General features: G+C 43.7%; 1 protein-coding gene and 2 long non-coding RNA genes across 6 annotated transcripts in view; 2 read left to right on the forward strand and 1 right to left on the reverse strand.

Moving 5' to 3' along the window:
- The window catches only part of LOC126940350 (uncharacterized), a 174,717-nt gene extending 166,781 nt beyond the window's left edge, over positions 1–7,936 (forward strand). The window contains exons 5-6 of the long non-coding RNA XR_007720713.1: positions 4,464–4,646; positions 6,871–7,936. This is a non-coding gene — a long non-coding RNA (uncharacterized LOC126940350). The remainder of the gene's footprint in view (positions 1–4,463; positions 4,647–6,870) is intronic.
- On the reverse strand, positions 1,255–13,305 carry LOC126940357 (uncharacterized). The gene is made up of 3 exons (XR_007720725.1): positions 12,672–13,305; positions 5,618–5,768; positions 1,255–1,436 (listed from the first exon to the last, which is right to left on the reverse strand). It is a non-coding gene; the product is annotated as an uncharacterized LOC126940357 (long non-coding RNA).
- Positions 12,195–14,268, forward strand: part of NAA16 (N-alpha-acetyltransferase 16, NatA auxiliary subunit) — a 66,915-nt gene continuing 64,841 nt past the window's right edge. For 3 of the 4 annotated variants that reach the window (XM_050766114.1, XM_050766115.1, XM_050766116.1), the window contains exon 1: positions 12,211–12,546. In XM_050766114.1, the coding sequence (XP_050622071.1) occupies positions 12,493–12,546 (54 nt within the window). In that variant the 5' untranslated portion in view covers positions 12,211–12,492. Of the gene's footprint in view, positions 12,547–14,268 lie in introns of all 4 variants that reach the window. The other variant, XM_050766112.1, reaches the window with a different exon arrangement.

Genomic DNA, 14,268 nt, shown 5'->3' on the forward strand with positions numbered 1-14,268 from the left:
GCAAATTCAGTGGGGTCCTGAAGAGGATCTGGGAATTTTTAAATTATGCCTTTAAGTTCTACTTTTGACCATGGTTGATATATCAAGTCAGGTTCTCCTCTAATGGACACAAGGTATTTCCAAAATGGAGCCAGAACAGCAGAATGAGGAAGAGGAGGTAAATCTGGACAAGGAATTTCTGTCAAAAGAGAAGGAGGAGGCCAGCTCACACCTGTAATCCCAGCACTTTGGGAGGCCAAGGCAGGTAGTTCACTTGAGGCCAGGAGTTTGAGACCAGCCTGGCCAACATGGTGAAACCCTGTCTCTACTAAAAAGTACAAAAATTAGTCGAGCATGATGCATGCCTGTAATCCCAGCTACTCAGGAGGCTGAGGCAGGAGATGTGATTCAACCTGAGGGTGGGAGTGTGTGTGTGGAGGTTGTAGTGAGCCGAGATCACACCACTGCACTCCAGGCTGGGCGACAGAATGAGACTCCATCTCAAAAAAAAAAAAAAAAAAAAAAAAAAAAAGTAGAAACAGGAGCTGAAGGAGGGGGAAAAATTTTAGCAGTATTTTTAAATTCAGAAATTGTTTTGTACTTTTGTCTTACTCTTGCAGAGAATTGGCTTTATCACAACCTCTTTTAGAGGTTTCTAAGTACTGTTGAAAATAGCTCCCAGTTATTTTCTTTTCTTTTAGAGCCGACTTTTACTAATGGATCATGCAGATAGACTAGTTTAGGTGTTTCAAAGGTACCCCATTTTGGCCATTGTAACTTGGGGTCATCTTGAGTAATATGAGATCCATTTTCCTAGATATTTGCATGAGGAGGTGCTGTGAGTATTAAACATGAATCCAGCTGGTGTTTCTAGTGGTGGATCTCTACTTCAGGAGGAAGACTCAGTTATAGAAGTAAGGTTGCCCAAAACTAAGACTTTCCTTTTGAATGGCCAAAAAGATCTAGCAGGAGGAATTTTGATCACTCAAGAAGAAAAGTTTAAATTTGTCAATTGAACTGAGCTTCACAATCTGGCCAGTTTTAACGACTTTCTTTTTTCAGTGATAAACTGGTATCTTCCTGACCAAAATTCTGAATGAGAGAAAAGTTTGAAAAGCTCTAAGGTATAATTCAAATAAGACCTTAATATCAGAGAAAAAGTGAAACTTACAAATCTGTGATCACCAAAATCACTAAAGAACAACAAATGAAACTCTTACCGAACAGTAGAGTTTCAATTTCAGCCCTATCAATTTAGGAATGTGTATAGGCTTAAATAATGTCTCAATCCTCAAGCAAGTCAGGAAGATTCAAACTTGAGGGGGGCCTTTCCAGGGATCATGGTTGACTCCAGAAGGTTGGATAAACTACTGGCACCAGGTCTCCAGTTGTCAGTGAAGTGACAGTGATCACTGGAGGTCTGCTTCAGGTCCCGTTTGGGTCACCAAAATGTCAACCTTAAGTAATGAGATACAGAAAATATGATTAAGCATAGAGTTTATTTGAGCTCAAAGTTTGAAGATGGCCACCCAAAAGCATAGATTCGAGTTTCCCTGAATACACACTTCTATTTGCTGTAATTACAAGTAGTTTAAACATTTTTAAAAAATAATTAGAGACAGGGTCTTGCTGGGCCTGAACTCCTGGCCTCAAGCAATCCTCCTGACTCAACTTCCCAAAGTGTTGGAATTTTAAGCATGAGCCACTGCACCCAGCCTTACCAGTGGGTTTTAAAGGAAAAAAATAAAAAAGAGGCAATTCCTAAATTGTTTACCAAGATTTTACATTAAAATGACATAAGTTATTGATTGGCTACACATTGTTCTTTGTATCACAAATTTCAGTAACATGAAGGTAATGGGCGAGGCAGCTAGTCAAGAACAAAATGCCTTTAAACAATTGACTGGGTGCAGGGGGCCATGACTGAAGCTCCGTACTCATGTCTCTCTGGGCCTGATACATTTTGCACACCTCACATAGATCGGATCGCTCTGAGCTATTTCTCTTTTTCTCAGGGATAATAGTATTTTTCTCATAGGGGTTTCATAAAGATTAAATAAGAAATAGCAAATTGCATATAGTGTCTAGTACAGAGTAAGTGTTCAATAACAGTTATGATGAAATGATTGCAGTAATTGAGAAGAGAAAGGAGAAATAGGAGAGAGGAGTAAAATTCCTTAAGAAGGTCAAGATGTATGCCCTCCTAAGCACAGGTAGTGGAATTAACTCAGCATTCATGAGGGAATAGGAAACTTTTCCCTTCACCCTTTAGGGTTCACTGAAAACTGACAAAAGGCAGATTAATAGGAGAAAAGGCATACACAATTTTATTTTCATGTAAATAGCATGGGGGAATCACAGAATGGTGACCCAACAATGCACTATTATACAGAAGCTTATGTACCTGTTTTCAGAGGGGAGAGATGTACTGATTTGGGAGGTAGGAGGCAGATGATATAGAAAGGCGAAGGACAGGTCAGGCACAGTGGCTCACGCCTGTAATCGCAGTACTTTGGGAGGCCGAGGTGGGCAGATCACCTGAAGTCAGGAGTTTGAGACCAGTCTGGCCAACAGGGTGAAACCCTGACTCTACTCAAAATACAAAAATTAGCTGGGTATGGTGGTGGGCGTCTGTAATCCCACCTACTCAGGAGGCCGAGGCAAGAGAATCGCTTGAACCCAGGAGGTGGAGGTTGCAATGAGCCGAGATCACACCACTGCACTCCAGCCTGGGCAACAGAGCGAGGTTCCATCTCAAAAAAAGAACCAGAGCTGCACAGAAACAAAGTCTGTCTTATTATGTAGATAAAGTCCCTGGGAAATCTCTTGGTGCTGCTCTCAGAAGAACAGATGAAAAGTCTGTCTGGGGGTGGGGATGACCCCCAGTCTCTTCTCTTCTCTGGTGGTTGATCTTTCCTGGTTATTTGATGAGATTCCTAGGGAGGGAGTCTTAAGACAATTGTATTCAAACTTTCTTCTTTAGATAAGAAATTCCAGAAAAAGTGTTTCTTATTTATTTTTTTATTTTTATTTTTTTGAGACGGAGTCTCCCTCCGTTGCCCAGGCTGGAGTACAGTAGCAGGATCTTGGCTCATTGCAACCTCCCTCTCCTGGGTTCAAGTGATTCTCCTGCCTCAGCCTCCCGAGTAGCTGGGATTACAGGCACCCACCACCACCATGTCTGGCTAATTTTGGTATTTTTAGTAGAGACAGGGTTTCACCATATTGGCCAGGCTGGTCTCGAACTCCTGACCTAAGGTGAGCCGCCCACCTAGGCCTCCCAAAGTGTTGGGATTACAGGTGCGAGCCCCCATGCCTGGCCAAGAGTCTTTCTTAGGGTGCTTCTGGAAACAGGATCAGAGAGACAGGAAGGTGGGAGAAGGGGCATAGAGAAAGACCTTTCTTCTCAGGCTTATTTTTGAGGATTTTCAAAAGCACTCAGCATGGCTATATTTGGGGAATCATTTCTGTGCCCCAACACAGGGAAGAAAAGGGAGAAACACACTAGATATGGATTTTTTTTTAATTTTTAGTTTTTGAGATGGGGTCTTACTTTATCACCCAGGCTGGAGTGCAGTGACACAATCATGGCTCACTGCAGCCTTGACCTCCTCGGCTCAAGTGATCCTCCCACCTCAGCCTCCCAAGTAGCTGAGACCACAGGTGTGCACCACCACGTCTGGCTAAATTATTTTTATTTTTTTTGTAGAGATGGGGCCTCCTTATATTGCCCATGCTGGTCTCAAACTCCTGGGTTCAAGTGTTCCTCCTGCTTTGGCCTCCAAAGTGTTGGGATTACAGGCGTGAGCCACTGCACCTGGCCTAGATCTAGAATCTAAAGCACTTGGCAACTTGAGAATAAGAAAGAGCAGTCAAAGTTGATTATAAAATTTTGAGGCAAGCTGGGTGTGGTTGCACCTGAGTAGTTGGAACTTGTAATTCCAGCTATTCAAGAGAGCACCTTGAGTAGGTGGAACCTGTAGTAATTCCAGCTACTCAAGAAGCTAGAATATCTATATTCCAGATAAGAAATTCCAGAAAGAGCCTTTCTTATTTATTTATATTTTTTGATTTATTTATTTTTATTTTATATGTATATATATTTGATGCTAACTACAAGAGTGGTGTCAATAACAAAAACAGAGAAGTAGTTTTCTCTATTTTTTTTGACTACTTTGATGGGAAGATAATAAATTTTATTTCAACTGTTAAAGTAGGAAATGCTTATAAGACATCCAGATGGAGATATTAAACAATGAGAATGAAGGCCAGAAGAGATCAAAAAAGGACTTGAAACTGGAGACAGATTTGAAGTCATCTACTTGGTGTTAATAATGACACTGTGGGAGCAAGATAATTTATTAATTTTGTATTGCTAGTGTATTCTGTACATGCTGGTCTTGCACATAGTAGGTGTTCAATGAACATGTTTTACTGTTGTCGTTGAAAAAGAAAACAGAATTATCTAGATAATCTACATTTAGGAGAAGAACGAGGACTTGATTGAGGACCCAAAGGATGACCAAGAAGAGGTGCAGGAGAAAACCCAGAATTCTGCAGTGTCTTGGCGATGCAAGTGTCAGAGGCATTTGAACCAGAGCTACTCGATCTTGAGTGAGGGCTAAGAAAAGTGAGGCTGGGACTTACTGGGCTGCATTCCCAGGATGGTAGGTATTCCTAGCCGCTACATTAACGGAACAGGTTAATAACGTTTACTAAACAGACCCAGACTCAGGAATGTCCTGATATCTTGAAAACAAAAGCACTCCTAATTTTGCTTTAAAGATAAATAATATCGATTCTTGTAAAATACAGTAATTAAGAAAATTAATTTTTAAATCACAAACCCTTGTAGCAGAGCAAATCTCCCCATGTTTTTTGTTGTTGTTGTTGTTGTTGTTGTTATCCTATATATAAATAAGCATTGTACCTAGGGGTGGGTGCGTTCCTCCTCTTACTTTCAGAAATGCTCTACTCTGTCTATAGAGTAGCTATGCTTTCCCCACTTTACTTCCTTAATAAACTTGCTTTTGCTTTGCACTGTGGACTGGCCCCAAATTCTTTCTTCAGTGAGATCCAAGAACCCTCTTCTGGGGTCTGAATCAGGAGCCCTTTCTGGTAACATAAGGAAGAGAAATTCATGAAGGAGAGGGTGGTCTACAGTGTGAAATGTCAATGAGAGATTAAGGACCCTGCAGACTGAGAAACTTTTTGGAATTGGCCAATTCTTAAAAATATAAGCTCCATGAGGGCAGATGTTTGTTTAGAGGCAGGATCTTACTTATTGCCCAGATTGGAGGGCAGTGGCTATTCACAGGCACAATCACAGTGCACTGCAGCCTCAAATCCCTATGCTCAAGTGATGCTCTTGTCTCAGCCTCACAAGTAGCTGGAACTACAGACATGTGCCTGGGCTTCCGCTGAGAGCAGATACTTTTGACTGTTAGCAGACTGCCTGTAACATTGTAGGTGCTCAACAATAAATACTGTGAACAAAAATTCTCTGAAAAGGAATTTAGAAGAAAGAGAATATTCCAATGAACAGTTTGCAAATTGGGGAGACACAGCCTTTGGCACAAAAGGAAGGTACATTCCAGAGAACAAAGGGAGGGATTGTTTTTATACAGAAAGTACCTACCCAGGTTCCCATGCTCCTCCATTTATGCAAATGAAGGATGCAAACTTGCTTAGTTCTGATTGGTTGATTTTGCTGAGTTTTGGTTGCTTGACACAGGTTACAGCTTATTGGTTGGTTCTGGAGTATAAACAGGAACTGGCAGCTATGAAAGCTGAAAAGTTAAGCAAAAGCCTGTAAGGAACTCAGAGTACATGTGTGATCTCTAATCAGCAAATGGCCAATTGGCTCTATTTTCAATTCAGGCCCAGTTAGACACTAAGGATTTATCTTGAAGGATTGGCTTTTTCAGGTTTCACAACGCAGAACAAATGAACTGATAATATTTCAGAAAACACTTTCAGAAAACTGTTGGGCACAGAAGCCAAATCTTAAGGGATAAATAGAGTTGCCACTTTCCTAAAAAATACCCTACTATTTCTCATCTGTTTTCCCCATGTAGTCAGAGTGATTTAATGCAGTTGTGTAATAATGGCTCACTGCAGCCTTGACCTCCCAGGCTCAAACTATTATCCCACCTCAGCCTCTTAAGTAGCTGGGACTACAGGCATATACCACTATGTCTGGCTAATTTTTAAATTTTTTTGTAGAGACGGGGTCTCACTATGTTGCCCAGGTTGTTTTTGAACTCCTGCGCTCAAGTGATCCTCCTGCCTTGGTTTCCCAAAGAGTTGGGATTATGGGTGTGAGCCACTGTGCTTGGCCAGAATGACTTTTAAAAAATTAAATCATCAGATCATGTAACTTGCCTTCTGAAAATGTTTCAGTAGATTCCCATTGAACTTAAGATTTAAAAAACAAAACAAATCCACATTGCCTGAGACCACGAACTCTGCACAACCTGGCCTATATTTTCAACTGTACTGCATACCACTTTACTTCTCCTGCACTACACTCCAGCCACGACCTTTAACCAGAGAAGAGAGACAAGTTCTCACCTTTCCCTTCTATTCCTTCATCATACCAATCTTCTTCCTGTATTAGGATATTTGCATATGGTTCCCTTTGTTTAGAATATGCCATCCCATCCTTCTCATCCTCAGGTTTCTGTTCAATTGTCGTTATCACCTCCCCAAAGGGTTCTCATTCCTGTGTACTTGGTTTAAAGTTGTCCTTCCCTCAGCCCCCATTGCTCTCAAATGATCTTGCTTTGTTTCCCTCATAGGACTTGCTTTATGTCCCTCATAGGACTTCATACAGTTTGGAATTACCTTGTCTATTTGTTTATGCGTTTATAATCTGTCTCCTCCCACTAGGATATAAACTATCTAAAGAGAGAGAACATGCAAACTGGGAGGAGAGTAACTGATGAATAAAATTTGAGGAAAAGAAAAAAGGGATGAGATGAAGAACTCAAAGGGAGGAATGAGAGTACCTTTCTTTCTCAGAAAGAAGCGCCAAGAACATGGAAGAGAGCAGAAACATCGGGGAGTCTGAGGTGGAACACGCTGTGTAACCTGACAAGTTATTTTCCCATCAGCCTTTAATTACATAGTTAAATTGGCTATGGGAATAGCAGCAAACTATTTGATTTTAGGTTGCCAGCTGGCTCTGGAAGACATGCATGTGTATGGGGTGGAGAAAATCCTTTTCCAGATTCTTTTTTCCTTGTCTTTACTAGGCTGAATAAGAAGAATCAGTGGCCATACTATATATGTAAAATGGGCTTTGGGAACTGCAAAGGCCTTTACAGATGTGGTTACTGTTATTTTACTTTGTGCATGATTCTAAAGGAGGTATGCACCGTCTGAAGCGCCAGGAAGGAGCATCTGGGTGGATGTCCATGATGGCTCCAAAGGGACTTCGGCATTTTTCCTCAGAGACAGTGAGTTCAGATTTACACAGTATTTGTTTTTTATCACAGGCTTTGAAATGACTAAGCATTAAATTCACATAACCCTGCTGTGAAACACATTATAATAATGTTATTATAACCCCATTTTCTGTTGAAAGATAGAAATAAGATTTGTTCCAGACTAAACAGGAAGTCAGTAATAAGATTAAAGTTACTGGTTAATCTAGGCTTTCTGATTGTGCATACATTACATCTTTTAAACACATAAGGTTCAGGATGACAACTACCAGCAGCATGATTGGTGTTCTTTTCTATTCCCTCCCTCTCCCCTTACCCCCACAGTAGTGTAGACAACCAAGGTGATATGGTTTGGATTCATGCCCCCCCACCCCAATCTCATGTTGAATTGTAACCCCCAGTGTTGGAGGAGGGGCCTGGTAGGAGGTGACTGGATCATGGGGACAGATTTTCCCCTTGCTGTTCTCATGATAATGAGTTCTTACGATCTGATTGTTTAAAAGTGTGTAGCACTGCTGGGCATGGTGACTCATGCCTGTAATCCCAGCACTTTGGGAGGCTGAGGCAGGTGGATCACGAGGTCAGGAGTTCAAGACCAGCCTGGCCAACATGGTGAAACCCCGTCTCTACTAAAAATACAAAAATTAGCTGGGCATGGTGGTGCATGCCTGTAGTCTCAGCTGCTCAGGAGGCTGAGGCAGGAGGATTGCTTGAACCCAGGAGGTGGAGGTTGCAGTGACTGAGATCATGCCACTGCACTACAGCCTGGGTGACAGAGTGAGGTTCCATCTCAAAAAAAAAAAAAAAAAAGAGTGTAGCACCTCCTCCTTTACTCTCTTCCTCCTGCTCCAGCCATGTAGAACGTGCCTGCTTCCCGTTTGCATTCCACCATGATTGTAAGTTTTCTGAGGCCTCCTCAGTCATGCTTCCTGTATAGCCTGTAGAACTGTGAGTCAATTAAACTTATTTTCTTTATAAATTACTCAGTCTCAGGTAATTTTTTTATAGCAATGTGAGAACAGACTAATACAAAAGGCATGTGTGTATGGTATGTGAAAGACAGATGAAGAAAATATTAAATATGAGTATTTATAACTATATATAACTATAGTTTATGACTAGTAGCAAACTAGTGCTGCTTTCTAGTATTTGGGATTGCAGATTTTCTTTGCATGACTGTGCTTCCCTGGGAGATGCTGGCACAAAGCTGTGTGTCATGGGAAGGGAAAGTTGGCAGTGGGTAGGTGCTGCAGAGTGCTCATGAAGAACCTTCCTGGGCTGCTGATTTAGAGGTTGGGGAGAGCAATGGTGAATGAGGATGACGATTTAGCTGTTACCACAGAGAGTGAAGATAGTTAATGATCTGTAGTAAATAAGGCTGGAAGAGGCCCACAGGAAACTTTCATAAAAGACAAACATTCCTTGTCTTCAAAATATTTACAGTTGGTACTATGCTTTTCTTCACTTCTCTTGTATATTTCTTTTTTTTTTTTTTTTTTTTTTTTTTTTTTTTTTTTTGAGACGGAGTCTCGCTCTGTCGCCCAGGCTGGAGTGCAGTGGCCGGATCTCAGCTCACTGCAAGCTCCGCCTCCTGGGTTCACGCCATTCTCCTGCCTCAGCCTCCCGAGTAGCTGGGACTACAGGCGCCCGCCACCTCGCCCAGCTAGTTTTTTGTATTTTTTAGTAGAGACGGGGTTTCACCGTGTTATCCAGGACGGTCTCGATCTCCTGACCTCGTGATCCGCCCGTCTCGGCCTCCCTAAGTGCTGGGATTACAGGCTTGAGCCACCGCGCCCGGCCTCTCTTGTATATTTTTTTAAAAAAATCTAATTTGTCATTTTGAAATAGGTCTAGAAAAGTCGATGTCCTATGAGGGTCAAGTGAGGGCTTGACTGAAGCACTGAAGGTTTGGCTCTTCCCATAAGTAACCCTTTACTTCCAATGATGTAGATAAATGACAATATAGATAAATTGGGAGCCAAAGGGTTTTCAGGAATTAGTAATGCTGTGGTAAGCAAACTGTGGGTAGAACTGTGGCAGTGGTTGTTGCGTATGAGGGTGCTGAGAGGAGGCATTTCTGTGTGCCTGCTCAGTTCTCTGGGTGGAGGACTGCCACTAGTTCAGGTGCACCTCAGGCAAGCTCCCAAAGCAGCTATACTTGCCTACTTCCTAACAGTTTGGGCAGCTTGGGAGCTCTGCAGAGTACACATAGGCCCTTGGACCCCCACTTTTATTTTATTTTTTTCTTTCAATTTTTTATTTTAGGCTCAAGGGGTACATGTGCAGGTTTGTTACAGGGGTAAATTGCATGCTGTGGGGGTTTGGTGTACAGATAGTCTTGTCACCCAGGTAATCAGCATAATACCCTATAGGCAGTTTTTAAATCTTTGCCCTCTTCCTACTCTCCACCCTCAAGTAGGCCTCAGTGTCTATTGTTCCCTTCTTTGTGTCCATGGGTACTCAGTGTTTATAATTCCACCTGTAAGTGAAAACATGTGGTATTTGATTTTCTGTTCCTGCATTAATTCATTTTGGATAATGGCCTCCAGCTCTATCTGTGTTGCTGCAAAGGACATGGTCTCGCTCTTCTTTGTGGCTGTGTAGTATTCCATGGTGTATATGTACCACATTTTCTTTATCCAGTCCACCACTGATGGGCATCTAGGTTACTTCCATGTCTTTGTTATTGTGAATAGTGCTGTGATGAACATACACGTGCATGAGTCTTTTTTTTGTTTTTAGGCAGGGGTCTCACTCTGTTGCCCAGGCTGGAGTGCAGTGGCATGATCTTGGCTCACTGCAACCTGACTCCCAGGCCCAATTGATCCTACCACCTCAGCATCCCAAGTAGCTGGGACTACAGGCACTCGCCACCATGCCCAGCTAGTGGTGTGTGTGTGTGTGTGTGTGTGTGTGTGTCATGTTGCCCCGGCTGGTCTCCAACTCCTGAGCTCAGGGTGATCCACCCGCCTCAGCCTCCCTAAGTGCTGGGATTACAGGTGAGTCACTTAGCCTGGCCATCTGTGCATGTGTCTTTATGGTAGAATGATTTATATTCCTTTGGGTATATACCCAGCAATGGAATTGCTGTGGACCCCCAATTTTAATGACAGTACTTTCCCTATTTTAAAAGACTCCTATGATCCTGTGTGAAATGTAGGAGATTGAAAGAAAAAAAAAAAGACTCCTATGATTCTTTCTTTCATCTCCAACCAACTTAGGCTAGAAAGAAGGAAAATCAAATAGGCAGGCATGGTGGCTCACGCCTGTAATCCCAGCACTTTGGAAGGCCGAGGTGGGCAGATCACCTGAGGTCGGGAGATTGAGACCAGCCTGACCAACATGGAGAAACCGCGTCTCTACCAAAAATACACAATTAGCCGGGGGTGATGGTGCATGCCTGTAATCCCTGCTACTCGGGAGGCTGAGGCAGGAGAATCGCTTGAACCTGGGAGGCGGAGGTTGCAGTGAGCTGAGATGGAGTCATTGCATTCCAGCCTGGGCAACAAGAGGGAAACACTGTCTCCAAAAAAAAAAAAAAAAAAAAAAGAAAGAAAATAAAAAAGGGCAGCCCAGTTCTGATTATAGCCCACTAAATGCAGTTACTCATCAATTACTTTATAGTCTCAGAAATATGCACCCATTAAGATTCAGCACATGTATAAATAAGCTTATGTACCTAATGTTTACACACACTTTAATACTAACCCTACACTGTATGTATGGTTTATTCTTGCCACCTTTGTATCTTTCCAGACTCACACATTACCATCACTATGCTGCCTTTTATTTGTTGTAGAAAGTACCCCAGAGTTGGAAGATCCCGCATTTGAAGCCTGTTTCTCCCATTATTATATGGCTTGTAGGAAGGGGAACCATCTGAAGAGAAAGGGTAGGTTTTTCTGGTCTCAAGTCTCAGAAGACCAGTGGCCTTATAAAACCGTAATTCCGGCCGGGCGTGGTGGCTCACGCCTGTAATCCCAGCACTTTGGCAGGTTGAGGCAGGCAGATCACGATGTCAAGAGATCAAGACCATACTGGCCAACATAGTGAAACCCTGTCTCTTGTAAAAATACAAAATTAGCCGGGCGCGGTGGCGCATGCCTGTAATCCCAGTCACTTGGGAAGCTGAGGCAGGAGAATCTTTGAACCCGGGAGGCAGAGGTTGCAGTGAGTCGAGATAGCGCCACTGAACTCCAGCCTGGGCTACAAGAGCGATACTCCCTCTCAAAACCTACCAACCAACCAAACAAAAACAAAGATTGTAAATATTTGTTTGGTTTGCACTGAAGAGAGAAGGCTTCTCCTCAGAGTCTGAATCAAGGAGAAAGGAAGGAAAACAAGTTCATCTTACATCAAAAGTCTACTTTGTGTCGGACACTCAAATTCCTAAATGGGGAGAAATGCAAAAAACTGACTCTTCAGAGTCATAACTAACATTATCTTGGGCCACAAGCTTATCAGGAGTGCAATACAAGTCAGTGTCTTCTCTTTTCTACTTAAAGAAAATTCTCATTTTTATTTATTATTACTTTATTGCAAGGAGAAGCAGACAATAAGTAGGAGTTTTATGAGGGGCTCTGATGCATAGGAGCAATGGCGAATGAGGGTGGTGACTCACCACCCCATGGGACTCCAAGGTTTCGGTGACAGCTCGCCAGAGCCCCAGGGGGCGCCGAGATTGCAGCGAGGGGAGCCGCAGCCCAAGGCAAATCCACGCAGTTGGTCCCCGCCACGCCCCCGTAGTCACCCGCAGCCCCTCGTCGCAGGGCGCTCCGCGCATGCGCACCGGGTCGGGCTCGGGAGGCGGACCCTGGCTGCCATCTTGCAGCGCGCGGGAACCGCCGCCGCCGCTGGCCAAAAAGCGGAGCCCGGCGAAAGCGTGTCCTGCTCAGACAGCCTTCCTTCTCCATTGCCACCGTGCCGAACAGCCAGGCTGCCCAACTGCAACTGTAGGCCAATGAACTAATCCATCGCCCGCAGACCGACTCTCAGCAGCGGTTCGTCCCGGTGCCCACCCCCGCGAAACGGAGTGCCCGGGCACCTAGCCTCCCCGCCGGCCACGATGCCGAACGTGCTGCTGCCGCCCAAGGAGAGCAACCTCTTCAAACGCATCTTGGTGAGTGACCACAGGCCGCACTGCCGCCCCCCAGTCTCCGGGTCCTCGGGCCTTAAGGGCAAGCGGTCTGGCGGCGGCCGGCGCAGGCCGGGCTTGGCCTCCGCTGCCCACCGCTCTTTGTTTACCTCGGAGCTCGCGGGACCCCACTTTCCCGCTCCGACCGGCCCCGGGGGCAGCCGCGCCGCTCCTCCGCGCGCTTCCTTTCCTCGGTCTGCAGCGGCTCGCCTCACCCCCGCCGCGCTCTTTCCAGAAACTTCACGCCGCCCTCCGCAGTGCCTGGGCACAGTCTCCTCGGCTGGTAGTGGCTGCCGTGCGCTCTGCCACGCCGGGCTCGCAGCAGTCCCTCAGGGATCCTCCCTGGTTGGTTTATTTTGCCAGTCTCCCCTCGGTGAGGTGTTTTGCGTTCTGCATTCTCTGTTTTGCGTTTAATTCGATTGCACGGCGCACCCGCATACCTGTTAAAGCGGGATCGATGCGATGGTGGAATTTTTCCTGGTTACAAGGAAATAAAAAGGGCAACTCTAGGAAGCCAAGCTTGGCACCACCTCCCGTTGGGAAAAAAGTTTGCCTGTTTATAATGTACCTCTTTGGAAGTGAATAGTTGACTTGAAGTGCTTTACTGAGTTGTCACCAACTTCAACACAGCTCTTTCCTTTCTAGTCGCACAGGCCTTGCTTGAGTAATTAAAGCCGCGTGGACTGGCTGGTTTTGCATTTAAGGGGAGCGTTTTTATTTTATTGCGGAGCAGAACCCTGAATAATGGCCCCATAGTGATGACCGCTGCGGAGTCGGGTGGGCAGTTTTCTGTGGGCTGTGTGCCAGCGTCCCTGGTGGCTTTCCAGGTTCTGTTCTTCTAAGAAGAGGCAGCATGCCTTTGCTTTCCTCAGTATCCTCTGGCTACCCTAGGTTTTAAACTAATATTGTTAGTAGGTAACTGTCTTTTCTAGTTTATCTTTTCACCGGAAGAAAAGCTTTTATTTGCTAAACATGCATTTAGGTTTAAAGGTGAATTTATTGAAAGCTGGGTTGGCTATATAGCTGTTAGTTGTTGCTTAACTTTACTATAAGTAAAATACTGATTTTAGAGTAATATTAAGTATTAACAGCGGCAGATAATTCATAGTAGCTGTTCTGTTTCAAGCCGATAGAACCTTCACACTTAGTCTTCAGAACGTTAAGATACATAGTTAGGGATAAAAATTTTAAATATTATGTGGTGCTTAGTTTTGAACCAATAAGAGACAAGTGTGAGAACATTAAAAATATGAGTAATTAAAGCATGTGGCAGGTTGCTTCATTGGGCTTTGTATTTTTTAATTTTACTTTTTCTCATGCCCTTCTATTTTACACAGCATGGAATTGGAGAAGTAACTTATTTATTTTTATTTTTAATTTTTTTTCGCCCCGGGAATCTGAAACATTAATGAGAATATCATTTATAAATCGCTAGTTGGATTTCAGGACATTTGGCATCATACTTTAAAGATGACAGCACTTCTTTTCTCTCTATATGAATTTTTTGTAGTTCAAATCATGGATCAGTGTCATAAGGAAAACGTTACATTACTTGTTATTCTCAAATACAAAAAAGGTAAAGTTTATCCCCAGATAAATTGGGAAATGGTAACCACTAAAAAAAATCAATTATTTTGAGATGGAAGTCTCTTGTTGGCCAGGCTACTGTCGAACTCCTAGCTTCAAGTGATCATCCCACCTCAGCCT

Source organism: Macaca thibetana, chromosome 17 (assembly GCF_024542745.1).
Source record: "Macaca thibetana thibetana isolate TM-01 chromosome 17, ASM2454274v1, whole genome shotgun sequence".
Taxonomy (NCBI): Eukaryota; Metazoa; Chordata; class Mammalia; order Primates; family Cercopithecidae; genus Macaca; species Macaca thibetana.